This window comes from Balaenoptera ricei, chromosome 13, assembly GCF_028023285.1.
Source record: "Balaenoptera ricei isolate mBalRic1 chromosome 13, mBalRic1.hap2, whole genome shotgun sequence".
In the NCBI taxonomy this organism is placed as follows: Eukaryota; Metazoa; Chordata; class Mammalia; order Artiodactyla; family Balaenopteridae; genus Balaenoptera; species Balaenoptera ricei.
Window position 1 is genome coordinate 7,674,250 of NC_082651.1, and position 24,979 is coordinate 7,699,228.

The window sequence follows — 24,979 nt, forward strand, 5'->3', positions numbered from 1 at the left end:
GAGACTGTCTTTTCTCCACTGTATATGCTTGCCTCCTTTATCAAAGATAAGGTGACCATATGTGTGTGGGTTTATCTCTGGGCTTTCTGTCCTGTTCCATTGATCTATATTTCTGTTTTTGTGCCAGTACCATACTGTCTTGATTACTGTAGCTTTGTAATATAGTCTGAAGTCAGGGAGCCTGATTCCTCCAGCTCCATTTTTTATTCTCAAGATTGCTTTGGCTATTCGGGGTCTTTTGTGTCTCCATACAAATTGTGAAATTTTTTGTTCTAGTTCTGTGAAAAATGCCATTGGTAGTTTGATAGGGATTGCATTGAATCTGTAGATTGCTTTGGGTAATAGAGTCATTTTCACAATGTTGATTCTTCCAATCCAAGAACATGGTATATCTCTCCATCTATTTGTATCATCTTTAATTTCTTTCATCAGTGTCCTATAATTTTCTGCATACAGGTCTTTTGTCTCCTTAGGTAGGTTTATTCCTAGATATTTTATTCTTTTTGTTGCAATGGTAAACGGGAGTGTTTTCTTAATTTCACTTTCAGATTTTTCATCATTAGTATATAGGAATGCAAGAGATTTCTGTGCATTAATTTTGTATCCTGCTACTTTACCAAATTCATTGATTAGCTCTAGTAGTTTTCTGGTGGCAGTTTTAGGATTCTCTATGTATAGTATCATGTCATCTGCAAACAGTGACAGCTTTGCTTCTTCTTTTCCGATTTGGATTCCTTTTATTTCTTTTTCTTCTCTGATTGCTGTGGCTAACACTTCCAAAACTATGTTGAATAATAGTGGTGAGAGTGGGCAACCTTGTCTTGTTCCTGATCTTAGTGGAAATGGTTTCAGTTTTTCACCATTGAGGACAATGTTGGCTGTGGGTTTGTCGTATATGGCCTTTATTGTGTTGAGGAAAGTTCCCTCTATGCCTACTTTCTGCAGGGCTTTTATCATAAATGGGTGTTGAATTTTGTCGAAAGCTTTCTCTGCATCTATTGAGATGATCATATGGTTTTTCTCCTTCTATTTGTTAATATGATGTATCACGTTGATTGATTTGCATATATTGAAGAATCCTTGCGTTCCTGGAATAAACCCCACTTGATCATGGTGTATAATCCTTTTAATGTGCTGTTGGATTCTGTTTGCTAGTATTTTGTTGAGGATTTTTGCATCTATGTTCATCAGTGATATTGGCCTGTAGTTTTCTTTCTTTGTGACATCTTTGTCTGGTTTTGGTATCAGGGTGATGGTGGCCTCGTAGAATGAGTTGGGGAGTGTTCCTCCCTCTGCAATATTTTGGAAGAGTTTGAGAAGGATAGGTGTTAGCTCTTCTCTAAATGTTTGATAGAATTCGCCTGTGAAGCCATCTGGTCCTGGGCTTTTGTTTGTTGGAAGATTTTTAATCACAGTTTCAATTTCAGTGCTTGTGATTGGTCTGTTCATATTTTCTATTTCTTCCTGGTTCAGTCTCGGCAGGTTGTGCATTTCTAAGAATCTGTCCATTTCTTCCAGGTTGTCCATTTTATTGGCATAGAGTTGCTTGTAGTAATCTCTCATGATCGTTTGTATTTCTGCAGTGTCAGTGGTTACTTCTCCTTTTTCATTTCTAATTCTATTGATTTGAGTCTTCTCCCTTTTTCTCTTGATGAGTCTAGCTAATGGTTTATGAATTTTGTTTATCTTCTCGAAGAACCAGCTTTTAGTTTCATTGATTTTTGCTATTGTTTCCTTCATTTCTTTTTCATTTATTTCTGATCTGATCTTTATGATTTCTTTCCTTCTGCTAGCTTTGGGGTTTTTTTGCTCTTTTTTCTCTAATTGCTTTAGGTGCAAGGTTAGGTTGTTTATTCTAGATGTTTCCTGTTTTTTGATGTAGGCTTGTATTGCTATAAACTTCCCTCTTAGAACTGCTTTTGCTGCATCCCATAGGTTTTGGGTCATCGTATCTCCATTGTCATTTGTTTCTAGGTATTTTTTGATTTCCCCTTTGATTTCTTCAGTGATCACTTCGTTATTAAGTTGTGTATTGTGTAGCCTCCATGTGTTTGTATTTTGTACAGATCTTTTCCTGTAATAGATATCTAGTCGCATAGCGTTGTGGTCGGAAAAGATACTTGATACTATTTCAATTTTCTTAAATTTACCAAGGCTTGATTTGTGACCCAAGATATGATCTCTTCTGGAGAATGTTCCATGAGCACTGGAGAAGAATTTGTATTCTGTTGTTTTGGATGGAATGTCCTATAAATATCAATTAAGTCCATCTTGTTTAATGTATCATTTAAAGCTTGTGTTTCCTTATTTATTTTCATTTTGGATGATCTGTCCATTGGTGAAAGTGGGGTGTTAAAGTCCCCTACTATGATTGTGTTGCTGTCGATTTCCCCTTTTATGGCTGTTAGTATTTGCCTTATGTATTGAGGTGCTCCTATGTTGGGTGCATAAATATTTACAATTGTTATACCTTCCTCTTGGATCGATCCCTTGATCATTATATAGTGTCCTTCTTTGTCTCTTGTAATAGTCTTTATTTTAAAGTCTATTTTGTCTGATATGAGAATTGCTACTCCAGCTTTCTTTTGATTTCCATTTGCATGGAATATCTTTTTCCATCCCCTCACTTCCAGTCTGTATGTGTCTCTAGGTCTGAAGTGGGTCTCTTGTAGACAGCATATATATGGGTCTGGTTTTTCTATCCATTCAGCCAGTCTGTGTCTTTTGGTGGGAGCATTGAATCCATTTACATTTAAGGTAATTATTGATATGTATGTTCCTGTTCCCATTTTCTTAAATGTTTTGGGTTTGTTTTTGCAGGTGTTTTCCTTCTCTTGTGTTTCTTGCCTAGAGAAGTTCCTTTAGCATTTGTTGTAAAGCTGGTTTGGTGGTGCTGAACTCTCTCAGCTTTTGCTTGTCTGTAAAGGTTTTAATTTCTCCATCAAATCTGAATGAGATCCTTGCTGGGTAGAGTAACCTTGGTTGTAGGTTTTTCTCCTTCATCACTTTAAGTATATCCTGCCACTCCCTTCTGGCTTGCAGAGTTTCTGCTGAAAGATCAGCTGTTAACCTTATGGGGATTCCCTTGTGTGTTATTTGTTGTTTTTCCCTTGCTGCTTTTAATATGTTTTCTTTATATTTAATTTTTGATAGTTTGATTAATATGTGTCTTGGCGTGTTTTTCCTTGGATTTACCCTGTATGGGACTCTCTGTGCTTCCAGGACTTGATTAACTATTTCCTTTCCCATATTAGGGAAGTTTTCAACTATAATCTCTTCAAATGTTTTCTCAGTCCCTTTCTTTTTCTCTTCTTCTTCTGGGACCCCTATAATTAGAATGTTGGTGCGTTTAATGTTGTCCCAGAGGTCTCTGAGACTGTCCTCAGTTCTTTTCATTTTTTTTTCTTTATTCTGCTCTGCAGTAGTTATTTCCACCATTTTATCTTCCAGGTCACTTATCCTTTCTTCTGCCTCAGTTATTCTGCTATTGATCCCATCTAGAGTATTTTTAATTTCATTTATTGTGTTTTTCATCGTTGCTTGGTTCCTCTTTAGTTCTTCTACATCCTTGTTAAATGTTTCTTGCATTTTGTCTATTCTATTTCCAAGATTTTGGATCATCTTTACTATCATTATTCTGAATTCTTTTTCAGGTAGACTGCCTATTTCCTCTTCATTTGTTAGGTCTGGTGTGTTTTGACCCTGCTCCTTCACCTGCTGTGTGTTTTTTTGTCTTCTCATTTTGCTTATCTTACTGTGTTTGGGGTCTCCTTTTCACAGGCTGCAGGTTCGTAGTTCCCGTTGTTTTTGGTATCTGTCCCCAGTGGCTAAGGTTGGTTCAGTGGGTTGTGTAGGCTTCCTGGTGGAGGGGACTAGTGCCTGTGTTCTGGTGGATGAGGTTGGATCTTGTCTTTCTGGTGGGCACGTCCGCGTCTGGTGGTGTGTTTTGGGGTGTCTGTGGCCTTATTATGATTTTAGGCAGCCTCTCTGCTAATGGATGGGGCTGTGTTCCTGTCTTGCTAGTTGTTTGGCATAGGGTGTCCAGCACTGTAGCTTGCTGGTCGTTGAGTGAAGCTGGGTTTTGATGTTGAGATGGAGATCTCTGAGAGATTTTCGCCGTTTGGTATTACGTGGAGCTGGGAGGTCTCTTGTGGACCAGTGTCCTGAAGTTGGCTCTCCCACGTCAGAGGCACAGCCCTGATGCCTGGCTGGACCACCAAGAGCCTTTCATCCACACAGCTCAGAATATAAGGGAGAAAAAAATAGAAAGAAAGAGGATAAAATAAAATAAAATAAAGCTATTATAATAAAAAATACGAAAAAAATTATTAAGTTAATGTATTCAGAAAAAATTTTTTTTAATTTTTAAAAATAGATTTATTAATTTTTTATAATAAAAATAAGAAAAAAATTATTAAGAAAAAAATTTATTAAGAAAAAATTTTTTTTAATTTTTTAAAATAAAAAATATGAAAAAACTTATTAAAATTTTTTTTTAATTTCTAAAAATAGAAAATAAGGAAAAAATTATTAAGAAAACATTTATTAGGGAAAAAAATTTTTTTAAGTTAAAAAAAATAAACGGACGGACCTAACCCTAGGACTAATGGTGAAAGCAAAGCTATACAGACAAAATCTCACCCAGAAGCATACACATATACACTCACGAAAAAAGGAAAAAGGGAAAAATTAATATATCCTGCTCCCAAAGTCCACCTCTTGAATTTGGGATGATTCGTTGTCTATTCAGGTATTCAACAGACGCAGGCACATCAAGTTGTTTGTGGAGCTTTAATCCGCTGCTTCTGAGGCTGCTGGGAGAGATTTCCCTTTCTCTTCTTTGTTCGTACAGCTCCCAGGGTTCAGCTTTGGATTTGGGCCCGCCTCTGCGTGTAGGTCGCCTGAGGGCGTCTGTTCCCCGCCCAGACAGAACGGGGTTAAAGGAGCAGCTGCTTCGGGGGCTCTGGCTCACTCAGGCCAGGGGAAGGAGGGGTACGGATGTGGGGCGAGCCTGCGGCGGCAGAGGCCGGCGTTTCGTTGCAGCAGCCTGAGGCGCACCGTGCGTTCTCCTGGCGAAGTTGTCCCCGGATCACGGGACCCTGGCGTTGGCAGGCTGCACCGGCTCCCAGGAGGGGCGGTGTGGAGAGTGACCTGTGCTTGCACACAGGCTTCTTGGTGGCGGCAGCAGCAACCTTACCGTCTCATGCCCGTCTCTGGGGTCCGCGCTGATAACTGCGGCTTGCACCTGTCTCTGGGGTCCGCGCTGATAGCCGCGGCTCGTGCCCGTCTCTGGAGTTCGTTTAGGCGGCGCTCTGAATCCCCTCTCCTTGCGCGCCGCGAAACAAAGAGGCAAGAAAAAGTCTCTTGCCTCTTCGGCAGCTGCAGACTTTTTCCTGGACTCCTTGCCGGCTAGCACCGAAGCCCGAGCCTCAGCTCCCAGCCCCCGCCCACCCCGGCGGGTGAGCAGACAAGCCTCTTGGGCTGGTGAGTGCTGCTCGGCACCGAGCCTCTGTGCGGGAATCTCTCCGCTTTGCCCTCCGCACCCCTGTGGCTGCGCTCTCCTCCGTGGCTCTGAAGCTTCCCCCCTCTGCCACCCGCAGTCTCCGCCCACGAAGGGGCTTCTAGTGCGTGGACACCTTTCCTCCTTCACAGCTCCCTCCCACTGGCGCAGGTCCCGTCCCTATTCTTTTGTCTCTGTTATTTCTTTTTTCTTTTGCCCTACCCAGGTACGTGGGGATTTTCTTGCCTTTTGGGAGGTCTGACGTCTTCTGCCAGCATTCAGTAGGTGCTCTGTAGGAGCAGTTCCACGTGTAGATGTATTTCTACTGTATCTGTGGGAAGGAAGGTGATCTCTGCGTCTTACTCTTCCGCCATCTTGCCCCCTCCCTCTACTTTTCTGTTTTTAAGCGTGAATTTCCTTGTGTACTTTCAAGAAAATTATTCTAAATCTTTTCTTTTTAAATACCTAGTTATAACATTAAGATGATTCAGCATCTACTCAGTGGAGATTATGTTGTAGTTAGTGTGTGTGTAGCAGTCTGTTTTTTCCTGGTGCATTTTGAAATCTTACTCATTCTCTTTCTGATTTCCTGAGAAAAGCTATGTAAAGTATACTTATCAAACTACTAAACTCTACATGTGATTAGAGGAGGTGTTATTTATTTTACCTTTATGTTTGTTTTCTAATTTAATATTTTTAATGACTTAAAGGATCATTTTTTAAAAATGCAGTAAGTTTTATTTATTACCATTCCTCATGCCTTTCAGCTCCTGGTGATAATTCGTTATTGCTGCTGAGAGCAGAGTTGTATTTATCCATGAAGAACTATGAACAGGCTCTGCAGGATGCCAGTGCAGTTTGTCAGAATGAACCTCTCCTGCCTAAGGTATTTATTTGTATAGGTTGGCTTTGGAGATAATAAATGTAAATTTATGGGATTTTTAAAAATTCTATTGAAGTATAGTTGATTTACAGTGTTGTGGTAATTTCTGTCATCCAGCCAAGTGATTCAGTTATACGTATATACATTCTTTTTCATATTCTTTTCCATTATGGTTTGTCACAGGTTATTGAACATAGTTACCTGTGTTTGGGATTTTCTGAAGAATAAAGTAAGATCATTGTGATTAGTACCTACGGACAGAGTACATTTCCCTCAAATTGTAGATAGTCTAAATGTAGCAATCCACTTCATAATAAACCAACTCAGTTTAAAAGACCAAGTTTCCAACTGGATCTGGATAGGAAACACTAATTTAGATTACTATTAGTAGATGATTAGCTGAATAATATGCCTTAGGCACTGAACAAATATATAAACAAACTAATAGAATTTTATGAATTGGTGAATAAAGAGGAAATATTTAAAATTACAGTTTAAGTAGGAAGATACTATATTATTATTATAATCATAATAATAGTGATTAGCAGTTGGGCCCTAATATGCATGGTGCATATAAATGGTGTTAGTAAAAGGGTGAATGTTTTGTATGTATTTATTTTGTAACAATTTTAATCTCTGTGTCTTGGTTGGAAAGGTCTAATATTACTTCCTCTAGTGACACGAAATAAGGTTTGCTAACCTAATAAGAGTAGCTTAAGTTGTCCTTGAAGAAGATTAAGGAGCCAAAGAATAAAAGTTGTAACTTTTTTCATGAATTTTTGAATTTTAAACCCCTTAAGAGATTTTAAAGTTTTAAAGAACTTGTGATGAGATTAATGCCTATGGCATTCTCTATTATCTAATAAAACTATTTTTTTCTCCTGCTGTATTGCTTTTTTAATCATCTTTGTTTCAGAAACACTGAAGAAATTAACCCAGGTTAATAGGATGGATGTAGCTTGCCCTTCCTTTCTTCCTTCCATCCATCCATTTATCCAACCAGTCATCTTTTAAAACAAAATGTTTTCATATTAGATTGAGTATTAAGATGGGTGTGGGGATGAGTCCAAGAATGGGAAGCCAACGTTTGTTGGACCAAGCCCAGAAATTTATTTTGTTGCTTGTTTGCTTCACTAAATACTTTTCCTACTCATATTTCTGATGCTTTTTCTCTGATCCTTTGATCTTTTATTCTTCTGAGGTAATTTCTATCAGTAGTGATTGAGCCTTAAGGACTGTGAATTACAAGTCTAGTATTTCTGATTGACAGTAGACCTACGTTGCCCTTTGAAGCTAGATTCTTCTCCATGGTATTGATCTTTGTGCTAACAACCTGGCAGTGTGTCTCTGACAAAAGACAAACTTAATTACTACAAAGTTACATGTCAGGGAGGCAGCTAATGTATCTCTAGCCTTTGGGATTTTGCTTTTATTTTCAGGGTTTATTGTAAATCTGTGAATCTCAGTTCTTGATATATGTCTAGTGAAGAACAGCTCCAGCAGAAGTGCAACCTTGATAATCACTTTAAGATAGTAAAGGGCAAAAGTTTATTTCCAGGTTACTATTGCAACTAAAGGAAGTGCTATTGGAAGGTGAATTCAGAGGACTGAAGGGAGGATGAAGTTGGCCAACTGTGGTTAAGATGAGATGGAAGCTTCAGTTGGGGCTGGTGCAGCAGGTGTTTTACCCAAGCAAAACCATCCTTTCAAGCAAGCAGTTGTGGCTGATATTAAGTCCAAGCTTTTGGTGCAAATAGAGATGGGCCAGTACTAGCAAATGATTTGCCCATATTCAGAAATATAACCCAGCAAATGATAAGTTGATGCAGCTGAATCCAGGAAAGTTAACTGCCTACTAAAACAAAACCCAGTAATCCTCAGAAGAATACAACAAAATGCAAAGTTGATACAACATGTTATGTAAAATGTCCAGTGTTAACCAAAAATACTAGACATGCGAAGAAAGAGGAATTGTTGACTTTTACTCAAGATAAAAGATAGTCAATAAAAACTGTCTTCCTGTGGGCCCGGAAGTTGCATTTCACAGAAAAAGACTTCAAAGCAGCTATTATAAGTAAGTTTAGAGAATTAAATGAAATTATGTCCAGAGAATTGAAGGAAAGTATGGTGTCTTTGAATTAATAGACAGTCCCAAGGGGGAAATTGAAACTATAAAAAATGGAAATACTAGAGCTGAAAAATACAAATGCTGAAATAAAAAATTGCTATATAAGCTCAATAGCACATTACACACGGCCAAAGAATCTGTGAAATTGAGGATAGAGTGATAGAAATTACACAACCCAAAGAACAGAAACACAAAAGTTTAAAGAAAAATGAATCTTAGAAACATATGGTACAATATATGTGTAATTGGAATCCCAGAAGGAGAAGCTAGAAAATGGCAGAAAAAATTTTGAAGAAATAAGGGCTGAAAGCTTTCCAAATTTAATAGAAAATATTAATTTCAGATCTAGAAGCTTAATGACCCCAAAGCAAAATAAATACAAATAAATACACTCCCTGACACATCATAATGACTGCCGCTCAGTAATCCAAAGATAAAAAGAAATTCTTGAAAGCACCAAGAGAAAAATGACATGAAGTGAGAAAAACGACATACAGGAAAATAATAAGATCATTAATGACATATCATCAGAAACTGTGGAAGCCAGTTAACATTGGAATAGCATATTCAAAGTGCCAAAAGAAGAAACCTTTCAACCAAGAAGTCTATATCCAGTAAAAATATATTTTTAAAATGAAGCTGAAATAAAAACATTTTTAGGAAACATGTCTTTGTTGCCAGCAGATGTGTACTACAAGAAATGCTAAAGGAATTTTTCAAGTCTGAAGGAAAACAGTAAATTGTAACTCAAATATAAAGGAAGTGATGAAGTGCACCACAAATAGACCAAAGCAAGAACCAGCTAACTACATGGTGTCTACCTACAGGAATCAATTTTAAATGCAAAGATACAGACTTAAAAGTCTGTAGAGGGGCTGCGTCCAGGAGCCGCGCGCGCGGCAGGCAGCGGGCAGCGGCCTGGCTCCGCAGCGCCGCGGCTGGCAGTGGGCGCGGCGGGCGCTGCCCATGGGTTGGTCTCCGGGGTTGGGCGCACCGGGAGCCGAATACACCCAGAATAGTTTCAGAATCACTACATCCAAACCACTACCAATCAAAACCTACCAGGTCAAGTTCAGGATTTCTTTGGCTGTAAAGTCATCACTATGCTAACGAGTGGCTGGAGAGAGAGGAATTGGCTGCCTTCCCCAAAGCTGCAGGCCCCAGCAAGCTGCCTCCTCCTGGCGTCTGCTGGGGGACCTGGAGCCACGCTCCTCCTCCATCACCTGTCTGCTCTCTCCTTGTCTTTCCTTTCTTTTTTCCCCAAAATGAAAACTCTCTGATGCTTCTTTGTAAGAGTAATACAAGCCATTGAAGGGGAAAATGTCAGAAATGCAGAAAGTGGTAAAGGAGAAACCAAAACCACTCACTAGCCTATTAAAGTACAAGATAATCCCTCTCAAAAAAAAAAAAAAAAAAAAAAAAGTCTGTAGAAATATACCCTCAGAGGGATTTCACCCCATGGGGAAAGGAGAACAGGAGGACCTCAACAATCCTTGTCACCACCATGGACCTCTGCAGCCTTTGCTTCTAAGGACGTTTACAGTCTTCACCAATCCTGAACCCAGATGATGGAGCTGCCCAGGATCCTTCCCCAGGGTCTCCTTCCCAGTGCTGGAGCTCTCACTGTGGTGAGACCTGCTTTCAGGAACCCAGGTTGCTGCTGTGCCCAACTCACGAGGATTAGGGTGCCACAGGGCCTCACCACCTGTGGGAATCAGAGCTGCCTCTGTGCTGTGACCTTCCCCCTGGGGCCTAAGTGAGTTAGGGACTATGCATCTGCTACTCTGCCATCACGGGACCATGAAGCTGTTGCTCTGTGCCCCACCCCCTGGGTCCGCAGTTGGGACTTTGACTCTCTGTCACCAGACTGTGCAGCTGTTGCTCTGTGCTCCATCCCTTCCTCCTCAATTGGGACACCTCTGTGCCCTGTTATCCCTGGGCTTTGCTGCTGCTGCATCTTGCCCCCTCTTGACCCCCTTAAATACAAATCACTGTAGGGAGACCCAGACCCCGGTTCCATGGGTGATGTACACACACTTGCACCTCAGATACTGACTCCATCATCACAGCAAGTGAGCCTGTGTCCCAGGCCACAGGGGCCACAGTAGTTCTGCCTGCCACTGAGCTCGTGACTCCTGCTCTGCTGCTGCTCTGAATGCAAGTGCCTCAGGCCTGGTACCACAGAGGGATCCCCTCAGCTAGAACATCCCCCCACATATAGAAAAGAAGAAGAGGAGGACCCCAGCAGCCCTAGCTGCCACTGCCATTGCAGATACCCATGGGAGGCTGGCAGTCTCGGCTGCTGAGTGTCCCCATGGTCTTTGCCAGTGCTGAACTCAGCTGGCAGATCTGCATGGAGATGGTGGCACCGCACCCCTACCCAGTTGGTGCCCTCACAGCCAACTTCAGGTGAAAGTGAGTTTAGATGATCCACTGAAGCCAGGTCATGCAGATGGAAAATCAATAAGGAAATGATGGACTTGAACTTGAATAAGGAATAATGGACTCCTGGATCAAATGAGTCTAGTAGACATATACAGAATATTCCATCAAACAGCAGCAAAATATATGTTCTCAAGGGCACACAACATTCTCCATGATAGATGATATGCTAGGTCACAAAGCAAGTCTTAATAATTTTAAGATGATTGGAATTTTATCCAGTATCTTTTCCAGACACAATGGTATGAGACTAGAAATACATAATAGGAGAAAAGCTAGAAAAGTCACAAATACATAGGAATTAAACAACAGGCTTGTGAACAACCGCTGAGTCAAAGAAGAAATCAAAAGGAAAATAAAAAAATATCCAGAGACGAACCAAAGTGGAAGCACAGCATACCAAAATGTATGGGATGCAGCAAAAGCAGTTCTAACAAGGAAGTTTTAGCAATAAACTTTTACATTAAGAAAAAAGTAAGATCTAAAATAAACAACCTCAGGGACTTCCTTGGTGGCACAGTGGTTAAGAATCTGCCTGCCAATGCACAGGGCACGGGTTTGAGCCCTTGTCTGGGAAGATCCCACGTGCCAAAGAGCAACTAAGCCCATGCACCACAACTACTGAGCCTGCGCTCTAGAGCCTGAGAGCCACAACTACTGAGCCTGCGTGCCACAACTACTGAAACCTGCGTGCCTAGAGCCCATACTTCTCAACACGAGAAGCCACTGCAATGAAGAGTAGCCCCCGCTCACTGCAACTAGAGAAAGCCTGCATACAGCAATGAAGACCCAACACAGCCAAAAATAAATAAATATAAATAAATAAATAAAGATACTAATGCTTTAAACAAATTTAAAAAAAAATAAACAACCTTAAATCTCAAGAACCTAAAGAACAAACTAAGTTAGCAGAAGGAAGTAATAAAGATTAGAGCAGGAATAAATGAAATTGAGATGAGAAAGACAACATAAAAGATTAACAAAACTAAGATTTGGTTTCTTGAAAAGTTAAAATTGACAAACCATTAGCTAGACTAGGGAAAAAAGAGATGACTCAAATAAATAAAATTATGAGTAAAAGAGAAGACATTTGATACCACAAAAATACAAAGGTTCAAAGTGACTACTTTGAACATTTATAAACCAACAAATTAGATAATTTAGAAGAAATAGGTAAATTCCTAGAAACATACAGCCTACCATGTCTTGAACCAAGAAGTAATTAGAAAATCTGGACAGACCAATAACAATCAAGGGGATTGAACCAGTAATGAAAAATCTCCCAGAACAGAAAATCCCAGAACCAGGTGGCTTCACTGATGAATTCTATCAATCATTTAAAGAAGAATTAATGCCAATCCTTACCAAACTCTTCCAAAAATTGAGGAGGATGGAACACTTCCAAAGTCGTTTTATGAGGTTAGCATTACCCTGATACTGAAGCTAGACAAGGCCACTGCAAGAGAAGAAAAGTATAGGCCAATTATCTCTAATGAATGTAGATGCACAAATTCTCAACAAAATGCCAGCAAACCAAATTAAAGAGCGCACTAAAGGATCACTACAACATGATCAAGTGGGATTTATCCTTAGGATGCAAGGATGGTTCAACATATGCAAATCAGTCAATGTGATACCCCACATTAACAGAATGGAGGGTAAAAATTATATGGTCATCTTAATAGATGCAGAAAAGGCATCTGACAGAATTCAGCCCTCTTTTATGATATAAACTCTCAACAAATTAAGTATAGAAGGAATGAACCTCAGCATAATAAAGGCTATATATGACAAGCTCACAGCCAAAATCATGTTCAGTGGTGAAAAGTTAGAAGCCTTTTCTCTGTGGTCAGGAGCAAGACAAGCAAGACAAGAAAAGCCCTCTCTTTTTTTAAATTAATTTATTTTTATTTTTGGCTGCATTGGGTCTTCGTTGCCGCATTGCATCCATAAGCCAAAAACAAAATGCTTTTGGAAAATATTGACCCATATTGCATTTTGTTCGTTTCTGTTGTGGGACTTTGTATATTACACTTTGTGTCTGTCCTGTCTGTGTGCTCCCACAAGACTGTATGCTCCTTGAAGACAGGAACGTGGTAGTGACCTGTGATTACTGGGTGAGTGAAGGGTGGTAGACAGTCAGTTCTCTCTTAGCATGTCCCTTGGAGCTGCTTGGGGCTCACATTCCAGGTATGGACTCCTGTGTTCTGATCGTGTGTTGCACTTGTGGGACATTCAGGTTTGCCCAGTTTCGAAGACAGTAGAGCTAGAGCCATCCTCGGTGGGCTTGTGTTTATTCTACTTAATGTGCAAATAAAACAGTTCCAGTGATTTTTTTTTTATTTCAGGGTTGTTTGTACAAAAGTATATCATCACACTGTTTTTTCAAATGTATATCTTTGGATGAATCCAGGGACATCACGTGAAAGCTCTGGCTCTTTCTGGACTGGGAAGAAGTAAGGAAGTGTTGAAGGAGTTTCTCTACTGCCTTGCTTTGAATCCTGAATGTAACTCAGTGAAGAAAGAAGTGCAGAAGGTGTGATTTCCTTTCAATGACTTTCTTCTTGAAGTCTTATTTTCAGCCTTTGTGTCCATGCTGAGTAACTGCTACATGTAAAATGAACAAGAAATGTAGTTCTGAATATTCATGACAGTGTGATTTAAAACACACAGTGGTAATGATGAGTTCATGCATTTGATAATGCAGCGTGTTTCATGAGACCGTGTACACATACCTCAATTCTGCTGAAATAATGACACGCATTCGTGAGGCAGGGTAGATGTGTGCAGCTGGGGAGGCAAAGTGATTTATCCTAGAGTTTGTAATTCAAGGACTGTAGTTTGTGCAGAAGCGCTGTAAGAGACATCATGATATATGCAAAAGATATCAATTCAGCTACATAGGTTGACTTGAAATTTTCAGCGAAACTTCACCAACACCGAGCAGAAACACCTGCTCTTTTATGCAAATCTTTAACCCAGTTTTATTAGAGGTCATCGAGTCACACTTGACGTAGGGACCTGCCCTATAAAAAAGCCTGTACGGTAGGTACACAGTCTTAGCATTTCCGATGACGAGGAGTCCTTGTTTTTACATCAACATTTCCATATTTTAACACTGTTTATTTTCAACTTGTAGGGTACACTTACCCTGTAATTTCCACTCTACAGTTGAGTTTTAGTCTCTGGAGCAAGAGAAAAGTTTTTCCTCCTTAATCTAAACCGCCTTAGATATTAGAGAAGAGCTATCATCTTTGCCTTGACTAGTTCTTTGAACCTAACATCCTCTCCCCACAGAACAGGGTTGTCAGGTTTCCTCCTGTGGCTGCCTTGCTGTATACTCCGAACTTTAGCCCCTACATCCAGTGGCTGCAGGTGGTGAACTTTCATCTTCCCTGTGTTCACTGGGAGTTGATTTTCAGCCTGATACCATCACACTGTTGGCTTCTATTAGAACTGTAGTTAGCCAGAATAGCCAGATTTTTTTTTTTTAAATGAGAACTTTCTAGCAATATTTTTTATCCTTTTCTTGTGTAGTTGACTGGTCTTTGTTAATCCTGTTAAATTGTCACTCATTGGTTTTGATCACTGTTTCAACTTGTCAAAATAATATTGAATCTTGAGCTGGCTATTTTTAATGATTCCTGCCTGCTTTGTCTCACCTGCAACTTTCACAAGAATTGTAAAACGTATGTTACCCCAACTGATGCTTACAACAGCATCATGAGAAGTTCAGCCCGAGCTCAGAGAGATGAAGCAGATTCACGAAGGTCCCAGGACCGGGATTTAGGTCTTGTGGATTCTTGCCTGTTTGGTGCTTTTGCATGCAGACATGATGTTTTCCCTCCAGCATTTTACGGGTGCTAGGTATCTTCTGTCACAGACGGCGCCAAACAGTGCCAGCCTCCTGATGCCCATGAGATGTGGTACCCTCCCTGGCAGCCTCCTGCAGCTCTGCTGACCCCTCAGGGCCACTGCCGAGGACACTGACGTCCCTGCTGGGATGCTGGTCCTCACTGCCGCAGAGGTCGTGGGTTCTGGTGCACTCATCTGTCACCTGCAGCGCAGTGGGTGGATTCTTTGTTGAGGTTTCAGTGAATCCTTTACACCTCTCTCTTTTTTTAAAAATTTATTTATTTATTTTTGCCGTGTTGGGTCTTCGTTTCTGCGCGAGGGCTTTCTCTAGTTGCGGCGAGTGGGGGCCACTCTTCATCGCGGTGCGCGGGCCTCTCACTATCGTGGCCTCTCTTGTTGCGGAGCACAGGCTCCAGACGCACAGGCTCAGTAGTTGTGGCTCACGGGCCCAGTTGCTCCGCGGCATGTGGGATCCTCCCAGACCAGGGCTTGAACCCGCCAGACCAGGGCTCGAACCCGAATCCTTTACACCTCTCTTAGGCCCTTGGGTTCAGCTGAGTCCATGCGGTTGGGCAGGACCATCGAAGGGCTGGCTGGCACTTCCCACCACCACCGAAAGCTGGTGAACCAGAATTGCGCCCCTTCACCTTCTCTTCCTCTGAAGTTCTTACTAGTTGACTCTTCTGGTGCTCTTGTAAATTAAGCAGCCCTCTAGAACTATCTTAATCCTGTGGGTCATCACAGCTTAGGTTCAGTCTGGCACCCCCTGCAACCGATACACCCCACGTTTCTCTCTCATCCCTGAGACATTTAGGGGAGATTTTCTGTAGCAGATGTGTAAGGACCAAACTGAAAGAAACTGTAATGCTCATATTTTGTAATTGGTAAGAGTAAGATGGACACGGACTGGGGGCTAAAATGCTTAAGATCTTGACTGTGGTTTCAGAAACACTTGAATTTTAAAACATTGGCCGTTGGAATAGCGTAATTATTCTTGTCAATGTTTTAGGCCTGTTTGGCCTCAAAGTTTCCTCTGAGTCTTTCAGGTATATGATGTATTTTTCAAAAGTGTCTTAAAATATATATTTTTCTTCTTGGCAATTTTACAGGTAATGTGTGAGGTGTTTTTCCCTGCTTCAGAAAACGTGCCTCAGCATTTAACATCTTCCGTCCAAAGCAGAATGTTGAACACAAGATTAACGGCTCAGTGTCAGAACCACGTAAACAGCCAGCCTCCTGTGGAGGGAGGTGGCAGTGCAGGGAGTTCTAAGGTGGGAAGTGCGCGTGTTTGTCAATCTTATCTTGATTAAGCTTTATGTAATTTTGAACATTTACAAGTTACTCACACGGTTGCATTACGTTAGCTACAAGTACTTCTTAAGACCAGTTCTGGCTTCTCAACCTGAGAATTGACAGTTTTAAAGGAATTTGATGGAAGTAATGAAAATCGCTGAAGATTGAAAGAAACTTTTAGAACGTCTCCAAACAACCCACAACATCAGGAGACTTGATATTATTTTGTCTTGGAGAAAAGATAGCAGAGGGATGGTTTGAATATATGAAGATTGGTGTTAAGTTGATCTGTTTCAGGAAGAAATTATCTTTATATTTTACCATGAAAAGTGTAAAGTTCATCTTAGAAGTTAATAGATGAAACCAATTATGAGGGAAGAGTATATGCTCTCTTTTTTTTCGAGAGATTTCTAAGAAAGGCTACTGCATGATTTTTTTTTCTCTGATGCTATGATTTCTTTAATATTCAGGATTCTTTTTTCCTACTTAACCAGAATCCACCTGAGAAACAGGATGTGTTTAGAAATACCAATTCTTCGGTGTTATATTTTATACTGGGCCTACACTGTGAAGAGGATAAGGAAGTGTTAGAAAGTTTTCTTCCAGCGGCGCTGAGTACTGGTTTAAAGAGACAGTTTCCGAATGATTTGGAGGATGCACACGATGTGAACGCCCCTGGAAAAATTCCCAAGAAAGGTCAGTGAGGCTATTTTGTCACGGAGTGTGTGACCCTAGAGTGATAGAATGTTGGCTGATGCTCAGTATACTTAGAAAAATTTTATATAGTTGGTTTAAAATTAATAATGAAATGAACATATCACCTTCAAGATTGTAGGACAGTTTAAATGTTTACCCCTACAAGGACTTCATAGTCAAAAATAGCAGAGAAAATTTAGGTATAACTTTCACTTTTATTCATGCTTTACAGATAACTTATGGCTGTATACAGTCAGCCCTCAGTATCCACGGATTCAACCAACCACGGATCAAAAATATTCAGAAAAAAAAATTCCAGAAAGTGCCAAAAAGCAAAACTTGCTTTTGCCCTGTGTAGGAACGATTTATCAATACATAGCATTTACATATATTATTATAAGTATTATAAGTAACCTAGAGATGATTTAATGTACAGGCACACCTCATTTTATTGTGCTTTGCAGATTTTTTTTTTTTTTTTTTACAAATTGAAGGTTTGTGGCAAACCTGTGTTGTCAGAAGATGGTTAGCACTTTTGGCAATAAATTATTTTCAGTTAACGCATGTACGTTGTTTTTTAGACATAATGCTATTGCACACTTAATGGACTATAGTATAGCATAAACATAACTTTTATATGCACTGAGAAACCAAAAAAAAAAATTTGTGTGATGCAGTTTATTGCAATATTCACTTAATTGCAGTGTACTGGAACTGACCCTGCAATATCTCTGGGCGATGCCTGTACGTGGGAAGATGTGCTTAGGTTATACGCAAATACCACACCATTTTACGTACGGGACTCCAGCATCAGGGGTCTTGGTATCTGTGGGGATCCTGGAGCCAGTCCCCACGGGGATACGGAGGGACAACTGTATCGCTAATCCCATCCAGCATGGTTTGTTACATTGGTGTAACATACTTTATCCAGAGGAAATACAGTTACCGCATGCTCTTACCCAGATGTGCAAGTGTTAATTATAGCATTTAACTTTTTCAGAGGCTGATTCCTCACCCCAAAGGAACGTGAGCTCTAACGTAGGAGAAAGTGCAGAGCTCCTGATAGACGTGGCTGATTTTGAGTGTGCCCTTTGCATGAGGTAGGATGACATAGAATCTACGCAACTGTGAAGAATTCAGCCTTTCTGAATTTTGTATCCTAAACGTAACGGGCTTTTTATTGTCAGAGAAATTACATATATCTCAATAACAATTGATTTCTTTTCCAAAAATATGATTAAGGACGTTATAAATGGAAAATGGATATAAGTGATTTCTAGAATTCTTATAAAAAGGTTATTTGAAAATGTCTTCTGGACATTTCTTGCTGAAAACCCAGATGTTTTCTCCAGGTTGCTCTTTGAGCCTGTCACTACGCCCTGTGGACACACGTTTTGCCTAAAATGCCTCGAGCGCTGCCTGGACCATGCCCCGCATTGTCCTTTGTGCAAAGAAAAACTCTCAGAAGTAAGTATTTCTTGGGAACTGACAATTCCTGGCACTTTTTTATTCGGTCTCCACCTACTTCCCCTTCACATCCAGCTTTAATTCCTCAGTCCGTCAATGCCCTTTCCCAGTCCAGATCAAGTCAACTCTTTGCCTTTTGTGTGCGTCTGTGTAAGTAACATCGCAATGCTAGAGTAAACCCACAAAATAGGGAAGATTAAACTTCACTTTAAATTCATAATCTTAAATCTGAGACCCAAAACCTTATTAGTCATTCTTTTTTTTTTTTTAAATAAATTTACTTATTTATTTGTTTTTGGCTGCGTTGGGTCTTTGTTGCTGAGCTCAGGCTTTCTCTAGTTGTGGCGAGCGGGGGCTGCTCTTCATTGCGGTGCGTGGGCTTCTCATTGCGGTGGCTTCTCTTGTTGCAGAGCATGGGCTCTAGAGCGCCAGCTCAGTAGTTGTGGTGCACAGGCTTAGTTGCTCCAAGGCATGTGGGATCTTCCCAGACCAGGGCTCAAACCCATATTGGCAGGTGGATTCTTAGCCACTGCGCCACCAGGGAAGTCCTTATTAGTCATTCTTACTGTGCTTCTCTGGTAGCTTCAGCTTTTCACTCTCCAAGGTGGTTCTTTCATATCTCTCTTCTCTCCCACCACCTGCTACCCACCCTCCCTGACATTATGATACTCACGGAAAGCGTATATGCCAGCAAAATGGGAATTGCCTCTTCCTTCCTCCAAGGGAACCCTTTCTTTTGCGCTTCTCTCATGGTTGGGGGGGGCGGGGGAGGGGGGCTGGGGACACCCCTCCCCTCCCCTCCCCTCCCTCTCAGGACCGACCCCCCCTGCTCTCACCTCAGTCCCTTTTGTCTTCTGAGACCACTCCCTTCCCCCCACCTCCTTGTTGACCCTTGACTAGGAAGAGAGCTCTTCGTCCTTAAGAATTAATTACCATGTGGTATTATTTAACTTTTTCTTTTGTTCCAGTTGTTGGCAAGCAGAAATTTTCATATAACTACTCTGGCTGAAGAATTAATATTTCGATATTTGTCAGACGAACTGTCCGACAGAAAGAGAATTTATGATGAAGAAATGACGGAGCTTTCAAAGTAAGTCCCCGTGCTCCAGGTACTTGGTGTTGAGTTCAGGCTAAAGAAGAAAATCCTTGTTAATCTCACGGCTTTATCTCATTCTTTTCCCCTGCCTTTGGCAGAGAAATTAGCCTCCAAAAAAATTAATTGCAAAGAGTTTATGTGAATTTAATTGAAAAAGTTTGCAAGAAATATTTCAAAAGTGTGTTTTGACAATATTATATGGTTGCTTTTTGTATCTAAATAAGCAGCGCTGAATTTTTCAGAATTGAAAAGGCACAGGACATAGAAACAGAAGGGAAAAAGGGATTACCACTCAAAATAGGCTTGACAGTTATTTTTTCTCTTTTAAAGTGGTTAAAGTGTTGTGTTGTAGTGACCTGTAAGTATTGAGACCTTATCATTCTTCTATTCTTTTTTTATTTAGAACTCATTACCTTTGACTGCTTTCATCAGGAGTTTTTCTTATTTATTTTTCTTGAGATATAAGTGGCATCTCACATTGTATTAGTTTCAGATGTACAACATAATGAGTTGATATTTGTATATATTGTGAAACGATCACCACACTAAGTCTAGTTAACCTCTGTCTACAGACATAGTTACAAAAATTTTTTTCTTGTGATGAGAGTTTTTGAAGATCTACTCTCTTGGCAACTTTTAAATATGCAGCACAGTGTTATTAACGATAGTCACCATGCTGCACCTTACATCCCTAGGACTTACTTATTTCATAACTGGAACCTTGTGCTGTTTGACCCCCTTCACCCACTTCACCTGCCCCCTCCTCTGGTAGCCCTGTCTGTTCTCTGTATCTGTGAGCTTGGTTTTGTTTATTTTTAGATTCCACATATCAATGAGGCCCTATGGTGGTATTTGTCTTTCTCTGTCTGACTTATTTCACTTAGCACAGTGCCCTCAAGGTCATCAGAATGTTTTTATAGTGATCATAAGCGTGGTCTCATCAGATTAAATAAGAGGGCTTGGCAGGGAACCTGGGTCAGCTGAGAACTTTCTCAAGCTGTGGCCCTTGGCTTTCTTTTCCCACCTAAGCCTGAGGCCAACCTGAGGGTTTTGTAAATGAGAGAGCTGAGGTTGGCTAGCTTTTGCTATTTCACAGTGACTCTCACTCCTTCTGTTTCTAACAGCTCCATCTCTAAGTTAACATTTCCCTCACCCCGCAGTCTGACCAGGGATGTGCCCATCTTCGTGTGTGCCATGGCCTTCCCCACCGTGCCCTGTCCGCTCCACGTCTTTGAGCCCCGCTATCGGCTTATGATAAGAAGATGCATGGAAACTGGCACCAAACGGTTTGGCATGTGTTTATCTGCTGAGCACGCAGGGTAAGAATTACCAGTGTTCAAAGAAGGGGTTCTAATTAAATGTATCGTTTGTCATTTTTCTTGAAGAACAGCTTAAGGTGATGTTGAAAACCTCTAGTGGCTCCTATTATGTAACAAAGTATAAGTTCAGGGCCATCCATGATGTGGTCCCACCCTTGGGTTCTAGCCTCATCTCCTACTCCTTCCTTTGGAACATCATACCTACTGGTCCATTGCCACATTATTCGCCCTTCTCTAAAAAAATGTTCATGTTTTCGTGCCTCCATGCTTCCCTCTGCCTGTAATTCTCTTCTAGCTCACCGTTATACAAACAAATCTGGTCCAACCTTTTAGGTCTAAAAAAATTGTTACATCCTCCATGAAACCTTTATCCACACAGCCAGAAAACTTCCAGTCTTATAAGAACCCATGGTGCTCGGTTTTTTATCTCTTTTTGTTTTGCATCATTTTTCTAGAGAAGATGTTCCAAATCAGCAGGCAGCTCCCCTCCAAAGACTGCTCTGGGGACCCCGGGTCCTGCCCACGTCCTGGCTTCCTGATCCTCTAGGGCTCTGTCGTTACCGCATGGTCCTGATGAGGTCATTACATCCAAGTTCTAGCTGGTGGAAGAGGCCCTGGTGCTTGTAGGGGATCCTGGAGAAAAGGGGCCCATATCAGTCACTGCTGCTCACACCTCCGGCAGAGGAGGCTGGGAAATGTAGTCCATCCAGGTGCCCAGGAGGAAGGGGAGAATGGATGTTTAGGGCCATCCGCTAGTTTCCACCGTATATACCTAGGAACATATCTTTCTAAAGATGTATGTAGAACATTTATGGAGAAAATTCTACAACTTTATTGAAAGATATTCAAGAATGGACAGAGATGCTGTGTTCATGGGTACATAGACTCAGTGTCATAGAGAGATGTTCTTTTTACCCCAGTTGGTCTATAAATCCAGAGTAGATCCGCTCAGCATCACAAGAGGGTTTTTCATGGAATTGCTCAAGCTGATTTTAGAATCATTATGTGAAAGACCAAGACCGTGGTAGTTTTGAAAAACCAGCTGAGCAAGATGGGACAACATCCCTGCAATAAACTTACAAGTCCAAGTAAGTAGACCATTGAAACAGACTGTAGAGATAAGCAGATCCACTCATATTTGGACTCCAAATTTATATGTAATTTTGTGAGAAAAGGCAGAACTCCTCAATAAAAGGTAGTCAGACAATTAGTGGGTAGTCCAAATGGGAAAAAAAAATCTTCTCTCTGCCCTATACCATACACAAAAAATAACACATTTACATTCCCAATGTGAAATGTGAAAAACAAAATATTAAAACATTTAAGAGAGAATATTGGGAACTATCTTTACAACTGGGAACAGGGAGAGATTCTTTTCTTACACAAGATGCTGAGAGCATTAGCACAGAGGAAGAGATGAATAAATTTGAATTATTAAGATTTGATTCATCACAATCAACATAAGCAAAGTGAAAAAACAGTTTCGTAAGTTCCACTTCCACTGGGAACATGGAACATTCAGAAGAGATTTACTACAGATAAGCTACTGAACCTAAGTTTCCTGAACCCCTCGAAGTGCAGGTTGCTCAGGGTAACCGAGGAGAGACACGTCCTCCAGGGAGAGAGCAGACAGGAGCCCTGGCTCACCCATGGCCAAGCCCAGGAGAGGGGAAGAGTTCAGCCGATTTTTTGGACAAATTTCTAACGGCCTCATGTGGACAAACGTGAGAGCCTCGGTCCCCTGGATGCTGCAGGGTTGGCAGCCGAGTTCCTGGCCACAGACCAGGCGAGATGTTTATCGCAGGAACAGGTTTTGTGGCTGAGACCGACTTTGGAGGAGCTGACACGTGAGCTGGGGCACCGAGGCCTCCTTTGAAGGGGCTCTTCAGGGGGCTCCGTGCGCACTGCAGCTGTGGATAAGACAGACCCTTAGGAAGGAGGGCGCTTTATTGGTGGTCCAGGCAGAGGTGTTATAACTCTACGCAGGTGTGTAACTTGGGAGTCCTCCCTCAGCATTAGTTCGGAGGTGTGTAATGCAGTTGTTCATTCACTTTAGCATCAGATACCCTTGGGTTCAGAGCTCGGCTCCGAATCTTCCTGTGGCCCTAGATCAGTTTAATTTTTCTGAGCCTCCATGCTTCTGTGAGGCTTGGATGAATACATATGATAAATTGCTCTGTGTAATGCTTGACACATCGTAGGCACGCTCGATACCATCAGGACGTGGAAGACGGTTAGAACCGTGACTGGGGGTAGGGTCACGTGGGAGGCTTTGGAGTGAGGATACAGTGTCCCGGGCAGCCCCAGTGTGTTGGGGACATGTGGAGGACGCATGTGGTGAAGGGAGGGACTGGTCAGGGAGGGCGAGAGTGCTGCGTCAGCGACAGGTCAGCTGGGGCGTGCCAGTGTCACGTGTGACTCCACTGGGCTCGTGTCAGTAGAACGGCGGGGTCTTGAGGTGTGATGGGGAGACAGGGAGATGAAGACAGTGCTTTTTTTTTTTTTTAATTAATTAATTAATTAATTTTTGGCTGCGTTGGGTCTTCGTTGCTGCACGCGGGCTTTCTCTAGTTGCAGAGAGCGGGGGCCCACTCTTCGTTGCGGTGCACGAGCTTCTCATTGCGGTGGCTTCTCCTGTGGAGCATGGGCTCTAGGCACGTGGGCTTCAGTAGTTGTGGTACATGGGCTCAGTAGTTGTGGCTCACAGGCTCTAGAGCACAGGCTCAGTAGTTGTGGCGCACGGGCTTAGTGGGATCTTCCCAGACCAGGGCCTGAACCCATGCTCCCTGCATTGGCAGGCGGATTCCCAACCACTGTGCCACCAAGGAAGTCCCGAAGACGGTGCTTGTAGATGCCTTTCCGAGGCAGTTTGTTGGGGAGGGAAGCAGCATGGGGGAGGGGAGCAGAGTCTGAGGGGTGGGGCGTGGGGACAGTGTGCTAGTGCCCTGGCCAAGGGGGTCGAGGGGCCACATTTCAGGTCCACCTGTCCCCACCCCACTGGTTAGAAGGGCTGAGGCACAGGTGCCCCGTCCCCGCCGGCCCTTCTCTTGCCATGTCGCACATCAGTGTGTTTCTCATCGGCTGCTGGTCTCTTGGAGGAAATAACCTTGCTGCTCCGGCGTGGAGATGCTCTTTGTTTCGTTTGGCTTGTTATTCCTTTAAGACCCAGGATTGCATCTGGGGAGAACTGAAGACCCTCCTGCATTTTTAAAGTCAGGGTCGTTTCTCCTGCCTGTCCCGCCAGGATCTCAGAGTACGGCTGCATGCTGGAGATCAAGGACGTCAGGACGTTCCCCGATGGCAGCTCCGTCGTGGATGCCATTGGGATTAGCCGCTTCCGGGTTTTGAGCCACCGTCACAGAGACGGCTACAACACGGCGGACATTGAGTATCTGGAAGATGAAAAGGTGAGTAGTCACACCCACGGTGCCAGCTCTGTCCCCTTGCCAGCTGCTGTTTCTGGTCATCTGTGGGCACCGGGCCTCGTGGGGCAGAGGGCAGAGTGCAGCGAGGTGAGCTCTTAGGTCTTGGGCCCAGGGAGCTGAGTGTGAAGAAGACCAAGTGCGGTGGCTCTCAGGGTCCCTCTTCTATGCTGATAACACATCTGATGAGAGGGTTTATTGACTATCATTGTGGATGATGACTTTTGGGGGTGTACGTATATATTTTAAAATGGTAGCTTAAATAGCTACAACATGAAATAATTTTAGTATTTTTTAAAAGAAAACTCTCCACTACATATGAATATTTGATTTGTATTATATAAATCAAATTGAGAATGGTCACGTGTGTTATAATCTGATTCCTCAGTTTACCCCAATTTTCATAAATGCTGTTGTTTTATAACCAGGAAGGACCTTAGTGCTTTATTCCCATTTTACAGATGAGAAAATTCTCTCCTAAGGCGGCTAAGCAACTGGCCGAAACTTGCACACAAGAGGCAATGATGAAGCCAGAACAAACCTGGGTCCCCTGGTCCTCAGCCCAGAGCTTCTCCTGCTCAGTGTCCCTACTTAGGACTGAGCCTTGATGGGCAGTGAGAGGGGCCCCGGGCAGCAGGGCGCATCCGTCTGAAGCCTACGGGCCTCCCCCTGGCATCAGGCTCAGGCCGTGAATGCACTGTCGCTGTAACATATCTATTGGAATATAATGTGGTGACATGGAATATAATTTTTAAAATGTTATAACTCTTTGACTTGGTAATCCTACTTCTGGGAAACTATCCTGAGGAAATGACAGCCCCTTCTCTCACACACACGCGCAAAACCACTTTTGCGTAAATACTTATATTACTTGTATT

At 42.0% G+C, this 24,979-nt stretch overlaps 1 protein-coding gene across 1 annotated transcript in view; it reads left to right on the forward strand.

Moving 5' to 3' along the window:
* Window positions 1-24,979, forward strand: part of LONRF2 (LON peptidase N-terminal domain and ring finger 2) — a 41,901-nt gene that overhangs the window by 12,353 nt on the left and 4,569 nt on the right. Inside the window, exons 2-10 of the mRNA XM_059942362.1 lie at window positions 6,268-6,386; window positions 13,367-13,489; window positions 15,918-16,079; window positions 16,596-16,797; window positions 17,798-17,897; window positions 18,150-18,264; window positions 19,233-19,354; window positions 20,521-20,679; window positions 23,924-24,086. Of these exons, the coding sequence (XP_059798345.1) occupies window positions 6,268-6,386; window positions 13,367-13,489; window positions 15,918-16,079; window positions 16,596-16,797; window positions 17,798-17,897; window positions 18,150-18,264; window positions 19,233-19,354; window positions 20,521-20,679; window positions 23,924-24,086 (1,265 nt within the window). The remainder of the gene's footprint in view (window positions 1-6,267; window positions 6,387-13,366; window positions 13,490-15,917; window positions 16,080-16,595; window positions 16,798-17,797; window positions 17,898-18,149; window positions 18,265-19,232; window positions 19,355-20,520; window positions 20,680-23,923; window positions 24,087-24,979) is intronic.